Raw genomic sequence first — 17,239 nt, 5'->3', positions numbered from 1 at the left:
AGGAGTCGACATTATCAAGAATCTACCACTTGAGGTATGCATGGCCCTTAGAGCCTCTACTAGTTTCTTTGTTCATGAAACTTTACCCGTGGGTATTTGTATCTTGTCTCAATTGTATTGTATGGTTAGTAGATACACGATTCATCGAACGCAAACTAAGGACTTGTTGATTCGAGTTGTGAGCAAGGAAGGTACATATTTACCTAAAACTATTTACCAAAAATTTACCGCGTGAGGAATGCATGGTCCCAGGTGTTTAAGTTCAATCATGTATCTTGCTGAATTATATTGTGTGGTTATCAAATGCTTACATAAGTACAAAACATCCTGCGTAGAAAAGTGTTCTTGGCCAATCTGAAGTAAGGTGCTACATATTTTTAGTGAAGTTAATTCAAACTTGAAAATGCATTTACTTCGTAAACATAGAAGGTAACAGGTAACATTATTTTCAAGGTAACATTATTTTCAAAAGAAGGTAACATTATTTTCAAGAGTGTAGTAATGAAACCTAAATATAGTGCGAAATAGAAACATACATAAGCAAGATAAAAGTTACAAATAATACAAAACATTAAATCTGATCTATTCAAATAAAAAGCTAAATAAAATTCCGATCAATCGCGGTCCGTGGCACGATACGCCCATCCTCCAAACATCATAAATTTTGAGACAGGCAATTTCTCCGACGTCATAAAAGTTAAAATATTTCGCATTGATTCTTCGCCAAACTGTAAATAAAATGAATAGAAATGTCTTCCACTGATAGTTATGGAAGTAAGTATTAAATATTAAATAATTAGGGATGAGCATAGAAAGTAACTCGCCTTAACATTCCAAATGGTGACTTTGTCCATCACATTCATTGCTAAGAGCAGTTGCTTAAACAGATCCATTTCGTCCTCCGTCAAATCATGTTTCAACGTATTGAATCTCGTCTCGAAAAGTTTAAACGTTTTCAGCCCTGAAGTTTAAGTTAAGACGGAAATTAAAGGTACACTCTAAATAAACTTGAGTAAAATACAACTGTTTGTGAAAAATTTACCCGACAAAGGTAAAATTTACTCAAGGTTGAGCTAAAATCCTTTAACGTAGGGTAAATCTTAACTTTCATTATATAAAGTTTAAACAACCGGTTGCGTCATTGCTCAATATTTAGTGAATTTTAATCAAACTTATTCATTGTGAAATAACTGAAAATAAGTACTTTGCTTTGTAATACAAAGTAAGAAATATACGTACATATGCATGAATGTAAGCATGTCAAATTATGAGAATAGACCAAAATTCTTTATGAAACATTTTTTTAACATGTCAAATTATATTTGATTTGGTAATAGTCCTTTGTAACCATTGAGCGATTCATGAGTGTGTAAACTGAACCAAGGGTGTGGTTTTGAATTTTATTGGTTCTTCTGTGCGCTCAGTAAAAAATCTCTAAAAGACTAATGAAATTCCAGCGATTCTGTAAGCGAGGTTAGGTTTTACCAACAAAAATCACGTTACGAAGGTTGCGAATCGCAACTTGCGATTTTTATGAAACTTGACACTTTCTTCGTGAATTAAATATTTTATGACACTCAGGCAATTGTGAATGCACTCAGTATTTTAAAATTAGAATGTCTTACTTAGGGAGATTGAGAATTAGAGGGTTTTGTACAAAATTCTGTCATAAACGTTCCGAATTTTCTCGTTACGCTAATAACATATACATACATTTATGCCAATTTTGTTTAGTGTAAAAACCTAATTTCGCAATTTCAACTAACTCACCTTGATACAAGTCCCTCGAATCCAGCAGAGCCTTAATGACATCCATCATTTGCTCTGGATACGATGGCAGCCTAATACTCAAGTGCTTCAACCTCCCCAACTCACTCGTACACGCCTTCAGAACCACACCCAACTCCATCCCACTCACGGCTCCAGCGTAATCCCTCTCGTTGTACGTATTCAACGCCAAGCTCTCCAAATTAGGAAAAGCCGTCTTAATTCCTTCCAAAAGCGTGGGGTCATGCATCTCAATAATCGTTACGGTTGTCACGTTTCCCAAAATCTTGCCCGAGTTACAAATAGTTTCCAACATTTCGTGCAAACACGTCGACCTTATTGTACCTGTCTTTCCAAGCACGAGGTTTTTTAGACCCGGCATTTTTTCGATATCTTTCAAGATATCCGTACACTCAAAAATGTCGACCATCATGTTTCGATACGTTTTCAATTTCGGCATGGGTCTCGGCAAACTGAACGGTATCCGGTTCCAGGTTCCTGGCTTGAAATAGCCCCAAGATCCACTGCCCTTCATAATGGACAGGGCTACTAACTGGTCAGTGACTTGATTTAGCATACGAGAAAGGTCAGAAACTTGAAAGTGGACGATATCCTTTTCCTCAAATTCATCACCCAGTGCGATCCTTAAGGAGTCGAGACATTTAGAGGGGGACAAATCGGGATGACATCCCCACGGAAGGGTGACCTCCCTTAAATTTGCCGCCACGTTAACAACCGCCTGAGAAAAACTGTTAAGAAATGAGGGGGTTTCATCCCTCTCGGACATATTGCAATTTAACGCGAACAATGTCAACCTAGGCTTCGCGGTTAGCACCCTGGGCTGATTGTGGGGTATCTCGAAACTCCGAATGTCACAAGTGATTCGCAACTCGGTCAAATTCGGGCAGGAATTTTGCAAGGCTTGATAAATGTATTTGAAACAGATATGGCTATAAATGGTAATCTCCAAAATTTGCACGATGTCGTTAAACTTGTCGCAAAGGTTCATCAGCTTTGCACCGAAGTAGTAAATGTAGCAAGGAAGAGTTTCAAATTCGTCGATCTCACAGGTGTCAAATGTGGCGCTGATCCGTTTCGCGAGGCGCTTATCTAAAGTGGAACATATTCCGAAAAAGTGGAATGGGTCGGTTTTTAAATATGTGTCTTCTTGCTCGTCGTCTTCGGTGTATTCATCCCTCAGGGAAAAGGCAAGTCTTCTATTTGGCAGGGAGAGAACAATATCGTTCCAAAATTTGCAGACGAGTCGGGCATTTCGCAAAGGAATTGAGGTCTGTTTTAATATTTCGGTCAAAATCTGAAAATAGTTGGAATAATATTTTATTTTAAAACTAATTTTTTTGAATATCTTAAAAAATTACTTGTCATTTTCGCTTACAATTGGATTATTTAGTGCGAGATCTTGTGGAGTCTCCATTTCTTCCGGGTCGAATTTTTGGAAGGGAAGTGTTCAAAACTTGATGCACATTTGCCTACATATTTGCAAATAATCATTGATTATTAATCAATAAGAAAATATTTATGTACATGTATGTATGTATGTACGACATATTTAGTATAATATATGTTCTATTTAGATGATACATAAGTACTAAATAATTTTATTTTGCAATTTATTTCATGTTCATAACCATAATCGGAAATGATAAATATGTACACACTTGTTCCATAAATGGCAAACTATTAGAATAAAATTCTCTATCCATTCATTGTATAAATATACAAAATTCATACAATTTAATTTGTAATACCAGTAATAGATATTATCTATTACTGGAATTACATACATACAGAAAATAGATATGAAAGTATTTCAATTTGCGAAGTGGGTATTTAAATATATTTATTCATAAATATTTATTATTGAAACAATTCTTTAACATGTCTTACTTACGTTTTAACTGGAACACAAATTTTGTAACAAGTTATACATATGTACATATGTTTAAACTCTTGGTTTTGTACTTATCGAAAATTTGCGTATATTGTAAATTACTTCATTAAACTATGTACATGAAAATCTTTAAAAATTGGTTAATTCTTCAAGTGAGTGTATATGTAACACTGTACGTATGTATGTATGTACATCAACATGTGTGAATCAACTGTACTTGCATCATAGAGTTATATAATATAAGACTTGCATACACACTTTCTTTCTCGACGTGTTTAGGGAAGTGCGCCTAGCGGATGAGACTGGTCGAAAAATGCCGTGTGGCTATGCATGCGAATTTAAAAATAAAATTTTTTGTTGAAGTTTTAGACAAACTTATGTTGACTTAAAAAATCATGATGTATTACTTTAAATAATGCTCACAACTTTTTTAGGTCGAATTTAAAGCGGACACTTTACATAAAATTTTCCAAAAAATATGCACGAAACTAAACTCATGTGGATGACCAGAATAGAATTTAGCCGAATTTTCAAATGGCCGGTTTTCTATTCAGTCAAGGGTCAGGAAGTCTGATATGGCTTCAAATTAAAAGTGACAAGCAAGTTTCCCAAAAAATTCAGGGATTTGTCAGAAAAGAAATGACCCTAAATTCTTCACTATAAATGACCCCACTGACCAAAATACGTACACGAAAAACTGGACCAAATGAATTTTGGAATCCATGGTCATTGGTCATCATCTTCTGCAGAAAATTATTTTTTGGCTGAATGTAACTCGCTGTCAATAAGTCAAAATTCCTAAAACTTGCCAAAAAGTTAAAAAATTATGATTTTTTTGCCGAGAGGAAATTGCCCCAAACTTTCCCCGATGTGGTCACATTGAAAAAGTAGGGACAGATTTTGAAAGCTAATATCCTACTTAATCAGAAACACCGAATGGATGGACAGGATTCAACAGAATGTTATAGCAAGCTAGCTCCAGATGGGTGAGAAAAATTTTTTGGGAGTTTTCATGAAGAAACTGGTTGTGGAAGCCACACACGAAACCTAGCAAACTATGGTTGATGGTGGTTGTAGGGTAGGGTCACTACTTTATCATCGTAAATTTTTAGTAAACCCAGTCTGCTATATTTAGAGATATTCACGTTTTTATGCCAGTCTCATCCGCTAGGCGCACTTCCCTATATATGTACATATTATGCAAATATACATAGGCATGTACCTGTTTATGTACATAAGTTTGTCTCGTGGCAGTCGTGGCATCGGAATAAAGATCCCTTCAAAAAAAAGGGGTTCAAAGACTTGAATGATCACAGATGGAGTGGCACTTTGCATGAAAATGTATACGTATGTATGTATAATTAGGTACGTCTTACGTATTTAAATGAATATTACCCTGATAAGCATTTGTTTAATTATGAATGTATGTAATGTATATACGCTAATCAAAATAATGTTATACTCGTCTGAAAATAAACGCAGTCTAAGTTCTGTTCTATAGTAAATAAATTGTACGTTTTTACATAAATTGTACTGGTTATGCGACATGCATAACATTTTTATTGCACTGAAAATAAATATTTCTGGATACTCTCTGGGAATAAATTTATTGAAATGGAAAATACGATCTGTACGTACATACATAACCTAACACTAGTAAATATATATTCTAATTAGTATCATAATTAATACTGCTAATTATGTATCTATATAAAATATTAAATGCGGCTTAAACCGTGGCCTTAATCAATCGCCGGCAGGTGCCAAACATCCTGAACTTGGACACGGACAGTTTGTTCCACGTCATAAATCCCAATATGTTTTTGACAGATTCTTTGCTAAACTGTAATAAAAGAATAAGTAAAAATTATTTGCATTTCCAGGAATATAATTGATGAAATAAATTTGGAATAAAACTCTACAAAAATTTTAATTGCAAAATTATGATAACTAGCCTTCATATTCCAAATTGTGACCTTGTCCATCACATCCATTGCAATGAGCAGCTGCTTAAACAGATCCATTTCATCCTCCATTAAATCATGTGGCGAGCTTCTGATTCCCCAAACTTTAAAAGTGGTCAGGCCTTTAACATGAAAATTAACCTTTAAGGACACACATTGTGCAATAATTTTATTTCATGTGGGGACGAAATACACAAACTTGTGTACGGCATTAATTCCCTGATCAAAATATTTATAAGTATTTCTTCGATATTTTGTGGAAAACTCGATGGTAAAAGTGGATTTAAAAAAATTCTTCACAAATTTTGGAATTTACCCTATACCGACCAATGTTAAAAAGTGTTTTTCGTTAAAATCCCGAAACCAGTTAAAATAAATATTCGTCTTTTTATTGAAAATTTTAATTGGTTACTACCCGGTGTAATTGCGAAATCGACATCCTACCCAGGAGAAATTTTGTTAAAAAATCCGTTTTGTGAAAGAGTTTAAAGCCAAGAGTTTAAGAGTGTGTCAGCACTAATGCTGACACTCACCTTGATACAGGTCCTTTGAATCCAGAAGAGCCTTAACGACATCCACCTTTTTTGTCGAATACTTTGGTAACATTAAACTCAAGTGTTTCAATCGCTCCCAACCACCCGTACAGCCCTTAAGAACCACCCCCAACTCCATCCCACTCACGGCCCCGGCCTCACCCATCTTGCCGAACGTTTTCACCGCCAAACTCTCCAAGTTGGGAAAAGCCGTCTTCAATCCCTTCAAAAGTGTGGCGTCATGCATCTGAAGTATCGTCAAACTTCTCACGCTACCCAAAATCTTTCCCGAGTTGCAAATAGTTTGTAAAATTTCATTCAAACATGTCGACTTTGTCGCAGTGCTCTTTCCAAGTTCTAGCATTTTGAGAACGGGCATTTTTTCGATATCTTTCAGAATATCGGTACACTCAAAAATGTCGACCATCATTTGAGACTTTTTCAATTTCGGCATCATTCTCGGCAAACTGAATTGTATCCGATGCCAGGTTTTGTAAGAGAGAATGCGCTCATTGATTTTGCCCAAAGATAAGGTGACTAATTGGTCCCCGACTTGATTCAGCATACGGGAAAGTTCTGAAACATTCAAGTGAACCATGTCCATCGGTTCAAAATTCTTTAATGCTACCGTTAAAGAATTGAGACGTTTAGAGTGGGACAAATCTGGATGGAATCCCTACGGAAGGGTGACCACTTTTAAATTTGGTGAAGCGTTAATAACCCCCTGACAAAAATTGGTGACAAACGGGCGGTCCTCCGCAGGTACATGGTAACCTATCGTGAATAAGGACAAGCTAGATTTCGTGGGGAGGGGATCCGGCAAAATTGGTGCTACAGGAATCTCCACGTTACTAGACATACACCAAATTCGTAACCCTTTTAAATTGGGGCAGAAATTTCTTAGGGAGTGGTGGATATATTTTAAGCAGTGCTCGTTAAAGATTGTAATCTCCAAGGTTTGCACGATGTCGCTAAACTTGTCGCAAATGTGCATCAGCTTGGCGCCGAAAGAGTATATGCGAGGAGTAGATTTAGTATCGTCTATTGTGGCGGTGTAGCAGAAGGCGGTAATCCGTTTGGCGAGTCGCTTGTCTAAAGTGGAACATATTTCGAAAAAGTAAAATGGGTCTTTTGCAAAGTCTTGGTCGTTTTTCTCATCCTTTTCGGAGTATTTGTCCCACAACTTGAATGCTAGTTTTGTATTTGGGAGGGAGAGAACTATATCGTACCAAAATGTGGAGACGAGCCGTGCAGCTCGTAAAGAAGTTGAGGGCTGTTTTAATATTTCGGTCAAAATCTGGAAAATGTAGGAAAAATTCACTTATTTTTTAAAGGAAATATTTAAGTGGACGTTCACGAATTATGAAGTGCAACAATCGCAATCTCGTAGACTCCCCTTCCCCTCTAATATGTGTTACACACGATGTTGTACAATAGAACGTTTTTCAAGCTAACAGGGATTGTGAAACGAGTATGTCAACAGAGCAATCCAAAAGTTAGGAATCACATGGCGCTTTTCATTCCGTTAAATTGCCTTGTGAAGAAAAATATTGGGATCACAGTATCCAAGAGCGTCTTGGCCTCGTGGAAGAGAAGGGAGAGAAACTTTACTTTTGGAAATTTGCCATAAATATTATTCTTGAATGGGCCATTCAACAGAATGACAAGCGCCACGTGATTTCCAATTTTTCGGCTTAATTTTTTGTTATAACCCGTTAGACAATCCCGGTGTAGCTTGAAAAAGTTTCCATTGTTGGGGCCTACATATATGCATAGACCAACCGGTTGGTCTATGCATATATGTTGGGTGAACGTAGATATCGATTTTTACTACTCTACGTCATGTTGAACTTCGCCAGTTTTGGACAATTTCGACATGATTTTTTCCAATGTTCCCGGGCTTATGTCTAGGAAAGCCGCAGATATAGAACCTCCGTTCTTTTTGGAAAATGTAGATCTGGTGGGTGTTCACTGTTTTCAACCATTTGCAGCCTTCTATCGTTGCGCCATTTGGAGAACCACGCCCCCAAATTTGGCGATTTTTGACGTTCGCCGAGGTTCCCGCGCTAATAACTTTTTTGTTTATGGACCGATTTGGTTGAAATTTTTACTGTATATGCACAATTGCATGGGCTATGTTTTGGCATATGGCGATTGACTCTAATCCCACTGCGAAAATACCCCACCCAAAGTGGGTGTGGCTTGTCGAAACTTTTATGAGCCTTCATACTACCCAAAATGCATCGGAATATGGTGAAACATGTTCAGAAAAGTGTCCGTAGAATTTTGGCCAAACCTTCTCATTAACATTTCGCACTGTGCAAGGCAAGGGGTTGCAACCCCTTGCCTTGCAGTAATAGTGACATAAGTGTCACTATTACTTCATTTATAAGTGAAGAACGTTTCCTACTTGGAACGGTTTAAAAAATGTGTTTTCTTTGGCTTACGATTGGATTATTTAGTGCAACCTCTTGCACACTTCGGCCCCCTCGAGATTCCATTCTTCATCAGACGGAGATATTTAGTTCGACGGACAAAACGACCTTTGTTGGGTATTTTCGTATTGGGCAGCAATATTTAAGTTTTTCGATTCAGCCTTGGTATCCACCACTAATTTTAAACTGTGAAAAGAAGTATTTTTTAAATTATGCATGCATATTTATCTTGCAAGATGCGATACTCACTTGGTCAGTGTGTGACGATTCAACCAATTTGTGGCAGGGGAGTTACCTCGGGGGCGGTATACATATTTGGATAAAAATTAATGGTGAATTCTGAATTTTATTAAAGAGAAAAAAATATTTTGAAATGTGTATCAATTAAAAAATCAATTAAACTACTTTACACATACTTATACAGAATTCCAACACCAAGGTTTCTGCACCCGGTTAACTTTTCTTTGAAATTGACGAATATGTAGGTTTATTTACTTAAATAATTGCAAATAATCTATTCAGCAGCAGATCACACATGTTGACTAAGAAAGTGAAATTATTCAATGCTTCCCGTCTCAAGGTTGAAGTTCAGTTAACTGTGGATGCAAACTATTGTGGGAGTCTGCATAAAGGATGTGGTCGATTTTGAGGATGGGATCTACATTTACGTTGAACCGTCCTATTTCTGCACTGTTAATTACATATATATGTACATATGTATAACTTATTGAAGATGTCAAAGTTATTACAAAGCTGCCACGTGGAGAATGCATGGTCCTTGATGTTTCCTATGATTGGCTTTGTTGCCTTACTCATGAAGCTTTTCGCTGTGCGGGGTTTACCTTAGGTCAGAATTCACGACTTCAGCTTCGATTTAAAACATGATATTGTGGCTTGAAGTTTTATTTTTCCACAAAAATGTATCCCAAGTAATGAGCATTCTGAAAGTAAGTAAGTATGTACATATGTACATTTGCAATTGCTGTGATTCCCGGAAATTTGGGTATGGAAATTTGGGTCTCGGAAATTTGGGTATGGAAATTTGGGTATAAGGAAATATGGGTATCGGAACTTTCGGTCTGCAGAAATTTTGGTCTCGGAAATATGGGTAGCGGTATATTTGGGTATGCAGAATTTTAGGTATGGGAAATTTGGGTATGACAAAAAATAATTTTCAACAATTGCTCTTCGGAAATGTGGTGGACCTTAAAAGGGCCGATTATTAAGGGGTGAAAACCACTAAAACCACTTAGACGGAAATGTCTTGTCCGTCCGTCCGTCTGTATCCACTATAACTTAAGAATGATTTCGTGTTTCGACATGCGGTTTTCGCCAACGTGTCAAAGATGGGCGTTGAAGGTCGTCAGGCCACGGCGCAACGGGGATGAGATAAACGGCCAAAGATGCCGAATTTTTTGTTTTGACCGTTTTAGACGTATTTGGAGAGTGTTCCAAAAGTGTGGGATCATGCATCTCAATAATCTTTAAGTTCCTAACGTTTCCCAAAATCTTGCCCGAGTTGAAAATAGTTTGCAACATGTCATGCAAACTCGTCGACTTGGTCGCAGTTGTCTTTCCCAGCACGAGCGTGTTCAGAACAGGCATTTTTTCAATATTTTTCAAGATATCGGTACACTCAAAAACGTCGACAAACAGGTTTCGATACATTTTCAATTTCGGCATAATTTTCGGCAAGCCGAATTCGATCCGCTTCCATCTTCCGAGGCCGGAAATATCCTGAATTTCGTTGTTCTCCCCAAAAAATAGGGAAACCAATTGGTCACCGACTTGATTCAACATGCGCCACAGTTCTGAACCGTTAAATGGTACGATATCCTTCTCTTCGCTAAGTTCACTCAGAGCGATCCTTAAGGAATCGAGGCATTTAGAATGAGCCAAATCGGGATGGCATCCCCACGGAAAAGTGACCTCTTTTAAATTTGGGGAGGCGTTTATGATCTCCTGGACAAGACTGGTAAGACCAGATATGCACGTGCGGTCCCCGTCTACAGCGTAATCTAGCGAGAAAATCGTCAACCTTGGTTTTGCCGTTATCGTGCCGAGCTGAAATGGCGTATTGAGACTTTCGACTTCTTCACACGAAATTTGTAGCTGGGTCAAATTCGGACAGGAATTTTTTAACGCTTGATAAACGTACTTTAAAAAATTCACGATACAAATGGAAATTTCCAAAGTTTGGATGGTATCACTAAACAAGGCAGAAACGTGCGTCAGCTTAGCGCCGAAAGAGTAGATGGCAGGAGCAGCAGGTTCTTCCGTGCCATATTTCATGCTGGTGTCAAACTCGGCAGAAATCCGTTTAGAAAGTCGTTTATTTAGAGTGGAGCATATTTCGAAAAAGTGCAATCGGTGGGTGTGCAAATCTTCATCGGTGTATTCCTCGTCTTCTGCGTATTCGTCGTCTACGTCGTTCAAACAAAAGGTAAGTCTCGTATTAGGAAGGGAGAGAACGATGTCGTTCCAAAATTTGGACACGAGTCGGGCATCTCGCAACTGGACGGAAGTCTGCTTTAGTATTTCAGTCAAAATCTGTAAAAAGTTGAAAAATAGGTTTCGTTTTAAACTATTGGTTGGAATGTTTTTTTAAAAAATTACTTAAATTGTTTAAATGAAATTAAGTTAAATTATGAATAAATTTTAGGTTAAGTTAAACCGTAATTAATATTTAAATTGATTTCGCTTACAATCGGATTATTGAGTGCGATTTCTTGCGCGTCTGGAGTGTCCATTTTTTCAAGGCGAATTTTTGCAGGGGAAGAATTTGAAATGTCAGGAATCAGGTGGCCTGTTTAAAAATATTCATTAAAAAATATTTACGTATGTATGTAGTACAGAAATATGTACACAAGTATTGTAATATTATTTCACACGTATTAATTCGCAGGAATAAATAATCTAAAATTATAAATATTCTGTAATGGATGAATAATTCGAATACGAAACTTAGATTTCATTGGATTAATGAAAAATTCGTTGAATAAACTTGTATTCAAGCTAAACGTTAAGTATTTATGACACATTCTACTAGAATTGCGCATGAAATTATTTCAATTTGCGAATAATTTCTTAGATACTTGAAAGATTTACTGATTTACTATAGTTTATTCATGTGTCGCGAATCATCAGATACACTGCTTTAAAGATCAAGACACTTATTATAAGATTTTTATAAGAAACATATGTAATAGGTCTTAACTAATGTTTGAAGTCTGGCAAAATAACTCGCATTTTTAGCAAAAATTGTGTAACAATGGTGCGTAAGTACTAATACACACATGTAGTTGTGTATTTAAACTACAGATCACTTACTGAAATTTTTGGATATGATGTAAATTATTTAACTAAACTGCATAACAACATTTAGAATTTCGTTAACTTGCCAAGTGAGTGTACACATGTGAATAGGTACACTGTATTAATCTACCTTACTTTGTACTTACACACTTTCTCCTTCCATGAACATATGTCTGTACACGTTCACAAATATATGTACATTTGTAGATATTTATATAAGTTTACCTCGTGGCATCAGAATAAAGCAGCCTCCAGTTCAAAGGGTTGAATGATCACAGATGGTGTGGTACTTTACAAGAAAATATGTACATATGTTCATGCATGCTTTATAATTATGAAATTGGGATTTATGTAGGCTCCAGTGCTGGATGCATCTTGAAATTTCAAACTCTTGAAAATATTCACACCTTCTTAAAAAGTAGAATTTGGGTGCCTGAGACGTTTCAAGCAAAAGATATAAGAGCACACTCTATCGACTACACTCTTAACAATAGTATTACCCTTTTGCAGAGTAAATTAAACTATATGCAACATAATATTCGACTATAAATTAAACAACAACGGTAAAAATGCCGACGAATGACGATAAATAAACGATATCAAAACCATACGTAGACAAAACAACAAGAATACGAGCTGCGATACTTGAATATATCTATGATTACCAGTTTATTTTTAAGAGTGTAGTAGTGAAAAAATGCAAAATACAGTGAGAGATAAAAGTAAATCCCTGATATAACTTCCAAGTAATTATGCAAAATATTAAATCTGACGTATGCAAATAATATCTCGATAAAATGGCGATCAATCGTCTCCCGTGGCAGGATCCGCTTGTCCTCCGAACATCATAAATTTCGACACCGGCAATTCGTTCGACGTCATAAAGGTTACGATATTTCTCATTGATTTTTCGCCAAACTGTAAACAAAATTATTTACAGTGTAATTTACTAAATATAAAATAACCAAGGTTACAATCAGGGTAATTCCTTCGCGTCCTTAGTATCGTAAAATAAGTTACGAAGGTTACGAAATTTTGTTAACGGTTTTAGGTTTTGTTAACAAAAATCGCGTTACCAAGGTAGTGAATCGTTACTAACGATTGTTACAAACGATGGAGGTCTGCCTACGACTGCTTGCCGATTTAGACGAAAGTAGTGTGAACGGATCACAAATTTAATTTCTATAAAATTTGCAAAAGGTTCTACATATCTGCCAATGCGCCCGTTTGGCAGAGATATTTGCGTCCAAAATGCGTAGTAAATTTGGCACGTGCAAATTTACCAAGTTTTCTCCAAATTTGTGTGCAAATATCTATGTATACCAAACCTGAGCATTGGCAGATAGAACTACTTGCAAATTACACACTAATAAAATATTAATTGACACTAGTTTTACCCGCTTACGTTGGGAGACCTCCATCGTAAAACCCATTCTTTTTTGTTCTTTAAGTATTTTACGATACTAAGGATGCCACGAAATATTTACATAATCAATTTTAGTGTTCTCAATGGTCCGGTTCGGTCCGGTCCAGTGCAGGATCAGGACCGGACCGAAGACCGATAAGCTTGGACCGAAACCGGACCGATATTTTTTGACAGGACCGGGACCGGACCGAGTCTTATCGGTCGGTCCCGGTCGGACCGATAAGATTTCGCTTTCAATATTAGACAAACCTTACGGATTTTACAAGTTACTTCAGAACACGTTAGTTGCTTCACAGAAAAATTTAAGTTTACATTTAATTTTCAAAATTTATTTTAACGTCGTAAAATTCGAAGTTCTTATTAGAATTTTATTTTTTTGATAGATTTAAAGATAGTGACAAGTTTTCACAAGTACAGATTATGAGGGTCACCAAATTTTCAGTAGTGTGCCATTACTAGTGTCTCACCTACTGTCTTTTATCTGATTGAGTAAAAGAAATTTTGTTATTCCCTGCGGCGCAATATAAAATTTAATGACCCACATGAACTTTTTGAACCTGACCATTGAATAAATACTCTTTACGTTAAACGATGACTAAAAATGGGACAAATTTTAAAACGAATTTGTGAAAAATTTGGAAATTTACAGAGATTAATCTCAGAATGAATCGCACGCTAAGTTAAATCTAAGCTTACATCTGTTACAAATATTGGTTGGCGAATCTACCATAAATTTTGGTAAATAAATAACAATTATCCCCAACCTTGCAAAAAAAATTAGATAGATGAAAGTGGTCGGCATGTGTGCGACCGACAAGAGTGAAAGCAAGTAAACAACGTCATAAACTGTAGCAAACGCAATGTAGCAGTAGGGTGAAACATTTGAGAAAAAAATCTGAGTATTTGTTTGGCAATTTTGTGGCAAATTAGATGGTTAATAGTCGATTGTTTAAAATCATCCCAAATTATGGAATTTTCTCTATACCGGTACTTGGAAACTGGTTGAAATAAACATACCGTCTTTTGTAGGAAATCATGAAGATTTTCATTGGTTGCTATTCGGTGTAATTAAAAAATCAACATCGTACCCAAGGAAATTTTACACAAAAATCATTGATACGAAAGAGGTTAATAAGCTAATTCAAAAGCCAGATATAATAGATATATGTGGTCATAAAATTAAAGCGCTATGTTGTAGCCGTTTCACATTTTCTCCAAAAGTTATCGTCCGAAGGTTATCGGTCCGGTCCTAAACAGTCAGGACCGAGACCGGACCGAAATTTTTTATCGGTCCTGGTCCGGTCTAAGCCCAGGACCAGGACCGGACCGAACCGGAGTTATCGGTCCGGTCCGGTCCGTGGACCGGACCATTGAGAACACTAATCAATTTACCAAAATGGTAATTTAGTTTTGTTTAATATATGTATTAAGTAACTCGCCTCCATATTCTCAATGAAGACTTGGTCCATCATATCCATTGCGAGGAGCAGTTGCTCAAACAGATCCATTTCGTCCTCTGTCATCTCATGTTTCAAAGTTGTTTTTCCCGAAATTGTCAACGTCTTCAGCCCTAATGATCATATTGGCATGGAAATTAATCGTTTAACATGAATCAATAATAATACTGGGCACTGTAACATGTATCAAGCAAACACTAATCTTCCATATACGTACATAAAATTAGGCCAAAGCTCATGGGTCATTTCATTATTTTCTTTTCAAAATAAAATACACTTTTATAGAATTTAAAATGCAAAATTTTGATTAAAATTAGAATGTAGAATTTAGTAATTAGTAGAATATAAGTGTGTACCAAGTATGAAAAACATAAAAAACGATATCCATAAGATTGGGAATGTTTTCGTAAAGTTTTGAATTTCAAGTGACGGAATTGGACTGACAACTAACTCAGCCGGGTAAGCATAGAACATCCGGTCGGATCCGGGCATCTTAAAGAAGGCCCAACATACCGGGTAGTTATGTACCAGGTAGCCCTAAAACGTATCAATATTAAAGTTGACACTCACCTTGAAACAGGTCCCTAGAATCCAATAGAACCTTAATAAAATCCATCATTTGCCCCGGATACGCTGGCAACTTAACATTCAAACGTCTCAATCTCCCCCTACTTCCCGTACACGCCTTCAGCACCACACCCACCTCCATCCCACTCACGGCCCCGGTGTCACCCTCCTTTCTGCACGTTTTCAACGTCAAGCTCTCCAAGTTGGGAAAAGCCTTCTTCAATCCTTCCAAAAGTGTGGGATCATGCATCTCAAAAATCCGCAAACTCCTCACGTTCCCAGAATTCTACCCGATTTGGAAATATTTTGTAAAATTTCAACCAAGCAGCTCGACCATGTTGCGGTTGATTTTCCGAGGACGAGCGTTTCCAGGACGGGCATTTTTTCGATATCGTTCAAGATTTCTGTACACTCCAAAACGTCGATCATCAGATTTCTATAGGTTTTCAACCTCTGCATCCTTCTCGGAAACCTGAATGCCATCCGATTCCAGGTTCCTGGCTCCAAAAAGTCCCAACTTTCATCGTCCTCGCCGAACGATAAGGTAACCAACTGGTCAGCAACTTGATTCAGCATGCGCCCAAGTTCCGAACCGTTGAAGTAGACGACATCCTTTCCTTTAATGTCATCCAGGGCGATCCTTAAGGTGTCGAGACACTTAGAACGAGACAAATCTGGGTGAAATCCCCACGGAAGGGTGACCTCCCTTAAGTTTGAGGAGGCCTTAATCACTCTTCGAGCAAGACTGGTAACAAACGGGGTGTCCTCTTTTAAACGACAAATGAGCGCGAACAAGGCCAACTTTGGTTTTGGGGCAAGCGCGCCTGGCTGATCAATTCGCGCCTCAAGAGCGCCTATATAACAATTGATTCGTAACTCTTTTAAATTCGGTAAATGATTTTTTAAGGCTAGATAAACATATCTTAAACAGTGCTCGGAATGGATAGAAATATCCAAAATTTGCACGATTTCGCTAAACTTGTCGCAAAAGTGCATCAGCTTGGCGCCAAAAGAGTAAAGGTATGCAATAGCTTCAACCGGGTCTTGTATGTCAGACGTGTCACATGAGGCGGTTATCGCTCTCGCGAGTCGCGCATCTAAAATGGAACACCTTTCAAAAAAGTAGAACGGGTCGGCCTTAAAATCTTTTAGTTCTTGATCATTGTCTTGGAAGCATTCGTCAAACTGTCGAAAGGCAAGTCTCGTATTGGGAAGGGAGAGAACAATATCGTTCCATAATTTGCAGACGACTCGTACATTGCCCAAAGAAATCGAGGGGTGTTGTAATATTTTTGTGAGAATCTGGAAAAAGTTGAAAAATATTTATAAAAAAAAATGTTTTGATTGAAATACTTGGTATTCTTTTGGTTTACGATTGGATTATTGAGTGCGAGGTCTTCTGGAGTTGCCATTTCTTCCGGGAGAATTTTGGAAGTGTTCAAAATTTCGGGTAAAATTGCCTATTTGCAAATAATTATTTCAAATCATAATATGCATTTAATGATAACAAATTTATCTGTGATTCATATTAAATACTGGCAGTGGATAAAAAACGAAGCTATTTAAATTTACGAAGTATTTATATGAATACTTAAAATTGAAAAATAATAATTTTAAAATATTTTACTTACATACGTCGATCAAAATAACTCGTACTGCAACCAATGTTGTATAAAAATGAGACTCACGTATGCAAAGTTGTGCGTTGAAACTGCTGGTTACTTATTAAAATTTAGCGTAAACAGTAAGTCAATTCATATTTAGAAACATTTACTTGATTAACTTTTAAAGTGAGAGGAGGCATGTATGTACATAAATACGTGTGTGAGTCCAAAGTCCTTAAACACTTGATTTAGTTATGTG

At 36.9% G+C, this 17,239-nt stretch overlaps 3 protein-coding genes across 9 annotated transcripts; all 3 read right to left on the bottom strand.

Annotated features, from left to right (window-relative positions):
* Nucleotides 1-390: 390 nt before the first annotated feature.
* Nucleotides 391-4,665, bottom strand: LOC118437229. 2 transcript variants are annotated; one of them, XM_035856115.1, is made up of 5 exons: nucleotides 3,680-4,660; nucleotides 3,164-3,257; nucleotides 1,771-3,082; nucleotides 825-961; nucleotides 391-728 (listed from the first exon to the last, which is right to left on the bottom strand). In XM_035856115.1, the coding sequence occupies exons 2-5, from the start codon at nucleotides 3,200-3,202 to the stop codon at nucleotides 615-617; spliced, it is 1,602 nt and encodes a 533-aa protein (XP_035712008.1). In that variant the 5' UTR covers nucleotides 3,203-3,257; nucleotides 3,680-4,660; the 3' UTR covers nucleotides 391-614. The 2 variants fall into 2 exon arrangements, 1 of the variants encoding a protein (XP_035712008.1); XR_004835955.1 differs by lacking the exon at nucleotides 391-728 and adding an exon at nucleotides 1,626-1,695 and having other exon boundaries at nucleotides 849-961; nucleotides 3,680-4,665.
* A 536-nt stretch (nucleotides 4,666-5,201) lies between these two features.
* On the bottom strand, nucleotides 5,202-12,100 carry LOC110855286. Of its 6 annotated transcripts, none has more exons than XM_035855950.1 (8): nucleotides 11,942-12,091; nucleotides 11,317-11,417; nucleotides 9,028-11,161; nucleotides 8,861-8,950; nucleotides 8,624-8,797; nucleotides 6,177-7,473; nucleotides 5,635-5,765; nucleotides 5,202-5,522 (listed from the first exon to the last, which is right to left on the bottom strand). In XM_035855950.1, exons 6-8 carry the CDS (start codon nucleotides 6,778-6,780, stop codon nucleotides 5,409-5,411), a joined length of 849 nt encoding a protein of 282 aa, XP_035711843.1. In that variant the 5' UTR covers nucleotides 6,781-7,473; nucleotides 8,624-8,797; nucleotides 8,861-8,950; nucleotides 9,028-11,161; nucleotides 11,317-11,417; nucleotides 11,942-12,091; the 3' UTR covers nucleotides 5,202-5,408. The 6 variants fall into 6 exon arrangements, 3 of the variants coding, with proteins under 3 accessions (XP_035711843.1, XP_021959398.1, XP_035711844.1); XM_022103706.2 differs by having other exon boundaries at nucleotides 6,177-6,752; nucleotides 11,942-12,090; XR_004835895.1 differs by lacking the exons at nucleotides 5,202-5,522; nucleotides 5,635-5,765 and having other exon boundaries at nucleotides 7,268-7,473; nucleotides 11,942-12,100.
* Nucleotides 12,101-15,385: 3,285 nt separating this feature from the next.
* Nucleotides 15,386-16,830, bottom strand: LOC118437178. Its single transcript, XM_035856025.1, has 2 exons — nucleotides 16,750-16,830; nucleotides 15,386-16,678 (listed from the first exon to the last, which is right to left on the bottom strand). Exons 1-2 carry the CDS (start codon nucleotides 16,786-16,788, stop codon nucleotides 15,647-15,649), a joined length of 1,071 nt encoding a protein of 356 aa, XP_035711918.1. The 5' UTR covers nucleotides 16,789-16,830; the 3' UTR covers nucleotides 15,386-15,646.
* Between the last annotated feature and the right edge of the window lie 409 nt (nucleotides 16,831-17,239).

Source organism: Folsomia candida, unplaced genomic scaffold (assembly GCF_002217175.1).
Source record: "Folsomia candida strain VU population unplaced genomic scaffold, ASM221717v1 Fcan01_Sc012, whole genome shotgun sequence".
NCBI lineage: Eukaryota > Metazoa > Arthropoda > Collembola > Entomobryomorpha > Isotomidae > Folsomia > Folsomia candida.
The sequence above is the reverse complement of the archived record's forward strand: the minus strand, read 5'-3'. Positions and strand labels throughout refer to the sequence as shown.